The sequence below is a fragment of the Lolium perenne genome, chromosome 4, assembly GCF_019359855.2.
Source record: "Lolium perenne isolate Kyuss_39 chromosome 4, Kyuss_2.0, whole genome shotgun sequence".
In the NCBI taxonomy this organism is placed as follows: Eukaryota; Viridiplantae; Streptophyta; class Magnoliopsida; order Poales; family Poaceae; genus Lolium; species Lolium perenne.
Window position 1 is genome coordinate 165259658 of NC_067247.2, and position 5118 is coordinate 165264775.

Consider the following 5118-nt stretch of genomic DNA (forward strand, 5'->3'; position numbering starts at 1 on the left):
CTTCTCCCGATCACATTCTCTCCCACCAAGTAGCATTCTACATGAAACGTTCCCAGTCTGAACTGGTGTCTGATGACAAACGGACAATGATGCTCTCAAGAGGAAAACATCTTGCCAAAATTAGCTAGCTGAGGCTAGCCGAGGAAGGGCCTAGCTCGCCAAACAGGCAAACACACCAGTATTTTATCCTAGTTACAATTGCGTACGAACTATGATGGATGCTCAAGTACAAGTCTTTCACTGTAGGCCCTTTTTTTCGAATAATAAAGAAGCACTAAACATCCACTCGTTAGAATATTCAGATATGATAATTTTCAGCCGAACACTTGTCAAATACTTATCCTATGCAGCACAAAGTAAATCAGAACCTCATGCCAGATGTTTAAGAAACAAGAAGGTGTTGCGCCGCGCTGTCTTCCAATTAGGAGCGGAATATCGGTTGTACAGAAGTGTTAGTAGTATTAGGCTGTCCGCTGCATCAGTTCCTTGTCTAATTCCAACTATGCCACCAGTATTGCATATGAAAGGGCAACAACAGGATAAAGTTTCAGAGTTGGAAACATAACTGCATTCAATTATGTCAGCAATTGCATTGCTTTACTTTGTATCTCGACTAACTGCTGGGAGCCGGTTCCTTATCTGAAGGGCAATTAACTGGTTGATCTTCAGATGTTTCCTCGCATTGTTTCGTGCCCTCAGCTGAAAAAAAGAATAGTGTTAAAAGTCAGTTACAGCCCCTTAGCAAATGAAGTGATTTCTAGTAGCTGCCAGAATGTTCTAAGAATATTTGCCTGATAATGTCCCAAGACAGTTCGGAAAATAAAGGAAATATCACAATCATGGTACAAAAAGATTTGTCAAAATTGTCCCAATCTGAACAAGAAGCATACAATTTCACAATGGGACAATCACACACATCCAAAATACACCAAGCATGTCTGTCCGCATGACAACGAGCGGTCTTCTTTTGGTACTAAAATACTAAATTGAAAGATGAATACTAGGTGCAGGTTTTACCTCCCTTCAGAAATAGATGCCATTTTAGAAAGCAAATTAAAGTTCTTACTTTGTCAAGAAAACGTAATATATAGAAATTTACTTAGATTGGTTAGGCAAAATGGTACCACTAAATTTGTCATGAAAAACATTTTCATAATATAACATTCCTGTAAAATTTGACCAACATATTCATATAAGTAGCGTCTATTCACAGACATAATGAGTAGCAACTATGAGTAGATACCCAACTCGTTATGGATGCACCAACATTTATATGAATCAATTCTGAAAAATAATCAAATCTTGCTTTTATATGAACAAAGCCTGGACCTAAGGGTTTTGGAAAACAATGGGAAAAAAAGATGCAAGTTATCAGGTATTTGTCCTAGAATCAGTACAGAGATTCTGATATCTTATTTTGCTTAAATGGGGGCACATAAGCCCATCAGAAAGTTACATATGTACGTAACTGGATTTAATAAAAACATGCCACTTTAGCCTGTGAGAAATGATTCAGTACCATTGGTCAAAGAAAAGGGTACAGGCGACAGATAACTAACCAGATTTCTTCTCAGCCTTCTTGAATTGTCGACCTTTCTTCCTGTCACTATCTGATGGCTTGTTGTACAAATCCTTGTACTTCACAAGCAAACCGTTCTTCTCCTCTAATAGACCAAGCATTTCATATGCAACTTCAACTTTCCGTACATATTCTTTACTAGGACATTTACGACCACATGCTTCAAGAGTGTGGAAGAGCTATACCATCAGAGAAGACAGGAAGGGCAATCCACATAAGTTGCAGTAAAATATAATATAAAATACAAACTAATAAGCTTGGAGTGAAAGAACAGGCCAGTACTCTGTTAAGAGTGGAAGATATTCGAGGTCCATACCTTGATAAGCCTCTCTAGCATATTGTTTCTGTAGTAAATAGCCAACATAAGACCGCAGAAACGCCAAGGAACTGAATGCAGGTCATGGGCTATTTTCTTCACCCAGATTTTATGTGCTTCCTCAGCTCTGTTGTCCTTCTCGAGTGCACGCACTAACTGCTCGTATGTTCTGATCGTATTTCCTTGCCCTTTGCTCAACATCCATTTAATTACCTAGGTGTAGTTAGCATAAATTTTAATGATACTCTATAAAAGAAAATTAAATTATAATCAATTAGATTATAATCTGCAATACTTGGACAATCCTATGCCATTGCTCCTCCTTTTCAAGGGCTACAATTGCTTGCTTTAACGAGGCTAGTGGGAAGTCCTGCTCAAAGGCGATCCAAGCATCAAGGGTGCTGTAAACAGCTTCTTTTGAATCTTCAAGATCAAGTAGCTGCAATTTATGGATTGCAGCTGTTATTAATTTGTTCTGGGCAGCAGTAGCTAAATGCATAGATAGATAAAAAAATCTCTACTTGGGAAATTTCAAGCACAACCGATCATTTCTGTGTTCTACATTAATGAGGGCTACAATTTGTGTTCCCAGGTGAATTCTGAATACAGCTAGACCAAAGTGCCATTGTAGCATATTAAGCTGCATATGATAAGTCATTCAGAGATGCTTGGAAAAATCTACCTAATTGGAAATAAATTCAGCGTATTGTGATGAATAAGCTGCTAATTGTTTTTAAGGAGAATAAGCTGCTAGTTAATTACATTGTGAAAGCTCAGTACTTGCATTGAGGGTGCACGAAAACCTGCTACAGTTGATATCGGGAAAATAACAAATGAAATAGCACTTATGCTACAGAATTTTGTCAGTGTGTTTTCATTGTTGCATAAAACATGTGATTAGGTGCCCTACAATCTATAGCTAAGATCTAGATATCACCAAGGCATGCTAAACTCAAAATATAAAAAGAAAATATCAAAAATTTCTTTACACATACAGTGTTGATAAGAAATTTCCTTTTCTCTGCTGATGAAAGGGTGTGGCCAACCGGCCCTTGTTTCAACCCCCTTGTGCTCTTTTGTATGCGCTCGATGATTGCATCGTTGTCCTGTGAAGCAAAATAAAATTTCTCAGCCCATCGTCTATTATAATTCCAGGGGTGAACAGAATGAAAGCACTGAAGTAAAAAAAAAAAAGCTACATGAGAAGCAGCCAAGCAGGGGACTATGATTCAGTCGGAAGGTATACCTTCAGGGCAGTACCAGGCTTCAACTCCGTTTGCCGATACCCTCGACGGCCATTGGCAATCTTATCATTTGTGGAGAAATCTCTGGCACTATGCTTGGTGCACCAACCTGCCATGGATTAAAAAGACTTTATCAAAGGCGCCAATCATCCGGATGTAAAATGAAGCATGATTCCCTACGGCAAAGTGGAAGAAAGTAGGTCTTACATGAACCAAAGGAGAGTGGCTGGTCACGTGAACTCCATCCCCTGCATTACAATGCAGGCAACATAATTTGGAGAAATAAGCACAGTTATTTTGTCACTGAATGGAATTGGAATTGGAATTGGAAGCAGTGAAGCAAGCAGAGAGATTAGCATACACGCTAAGCGCAATCTTGCAGCAGAAATGAAGCGACCAACTAACTGAAAAGGAGTGCATGTGATTCTCAAGGAAGGGGGCACCCAAAATGAACGGTTTCGAGAGAGGACTGGGTGAAGGGAAAGGGAACTCACGCGTAGAAAGCGGTAGGGTCGGAGGCGGCGAAGCTGGCGGTCGGTAGGCGGCGAAGAACGGCGGAGGATCGCCGGAGATGGCCGAGCATGGCAGCGGCAGCGGCGGCGGCGGGAGGAGGTCCAGGGGAGCTCCTAGTGCCCGCCTGAAGGGTTGGCTTTAGTGGGCCGGCCCAAAGCTCGTCCGCGTGGTGTTGGAGCCAATCAGCGATGCCACTCCAAAACCAATCGATGGATCGTAATCGTACAGTATGTACGCCCGTACGAGTATTGAGTTTTTTTTTTTCTTTTTTGACATGACGAGTCTGTGAGTTCAAGGAAAGTCCAACAAGCCGTGCCTAGCTTTTCTTTGGTCCCGTTCTGCTCATAGAGTAGGTGTACATCGCTACATCATTATAAAGAAATAGTTTGAACATTTATGATGTACATTTTTTTTGTACAATGAATAAATTAAAAAATGTAAAAAATAAAAAGTTCAAATCTGAAAAAGTTTGAACTTAAAAAAGATCAGTTTACAAAAGTTAAAATTAAAAAATGTTCAGAATAAAAATGTTCAAATTAAAAATATTAAACTTAAAATAAGTTCAAATCTAAAAACGTTTGAACTTAAAAAAGTTCGTTTTAAAACTCTGGAATAAAAAAGTTCAAAATAAAAATGGTCAAATAAAAAATGTTCAAATCTAAAAAAAAATCAAACTTAATTTTTTTTTAAATCTTTAAAATGTTCAAACTCAAAAAATGTTCAAATCTAGAAAATATTCAAAATACAAATGTTCAGATTTATAAAATGTTCAAACTGAAAAAAATTGTTCAAATCTAAAAAAAACTTGGAAAATATTCAAAATCGCACTAGTTATAACCGGAAAAAACCCAGGAAGAGAAACGAAGAAAAACCACCATGAAAACAAAAAAAAAAACTAAAGAACGCAGAAAACTGCCATTAAAGAGTTAAAAAAAACGCTACCTATCCGAATCCGCAAAGATACAAGAAAGAGGCCAAGGTTCCTGGGCCAGGCCATCCGATGAGCAAGTCCCAGCGCCTGTGCGGCGCCCCCGACCACTCTCAGCGACGAATAAGAAACGCCAGAGTCCATGACTGGTTGAAGAGTTTGCGTGGGCCTGAATGTCCGGGTCCTATAGCTTTCAGTGATGGGGTCACGCCAATCTATGTGTATCAAGACAAACCGTTAAGGCCCAAATGTAATCTTTCATTCTTTCTGCAAACATCCAAATGCCCCTTTTCCCTTAAAAAATCCAAATACTTTTTTCGCTAATGCAGTCGTGCACCGCTTCCTAGCAAAAACACAGCTACGAGAGTGTGGTGGCAACGAAGGCAAATCTCGCATGATGGGAAAATCTCTGATGCCCCAAAGTCGACGTAGGCTATTGCGGCTATAACAACCAACTATTTTAGGATCGCAAGAAGAATGTGTCTACTCACCGTGAAGAACGAAGGATGGAAGAAACCCAAAGATGGGTTTTATAAGT

At 39.3% G+C, this 5118-nt stretch overlaps 1 protein-coding gene across 4 annotated transcripts; it reads right to left on the reverse strand.

Annotated features, from left to right (window-relative positions):
- Positions 1 to 381: 381 nt before the first annotated feature.
- On the reverse strand, positions 382 to 3828 carry LOC127294434 (pentatricopeptide repeat-containing protein At4g18975, chloroplastic). 4 transcript variants are annotated; one of them, XM_051324246.2, is made up of 9 exons: positions 3634 to 3826; positions 3347 to 3387; positions 3142 to 3248; positions 2891 to 3001; positions 2191 to 2334; positions 1896 to 2108; positions 1560 to 1758; positions 602 to 699; positions 382 to 520 (listed from the first exon to the last, which is right to left on the reverse strand). In XM_051324246.2, exons 1-8 carry the CDS (start codon positions 3720 to 3722, stop codon positions 614 to 616), a joined length of 990 nt encoding a protein of 329 aa, XP_051180206.1. In that variant the 5' UTR covers positions 3723 to 3826; the 3' UTR covers positions 382 to 520; positions 602 to 613. The 4 variants fall into 4 exon arrangements, with proteins under 4 accessions (XP_051180206.1, XP_051180204.1, XP_051180208.1 ...); XM_051324244.2 differs by having other exon boundaries at positions 382 to 699; XM_051324248.2 differs by lacking the exon at positions 2191 to 2334 and having other exon boundaries at positions 382 to 699; positions 3634 to 3828.
- Between the last annotated feature and the right edge of the window lie 1290 nt (positions 3829 to 5118).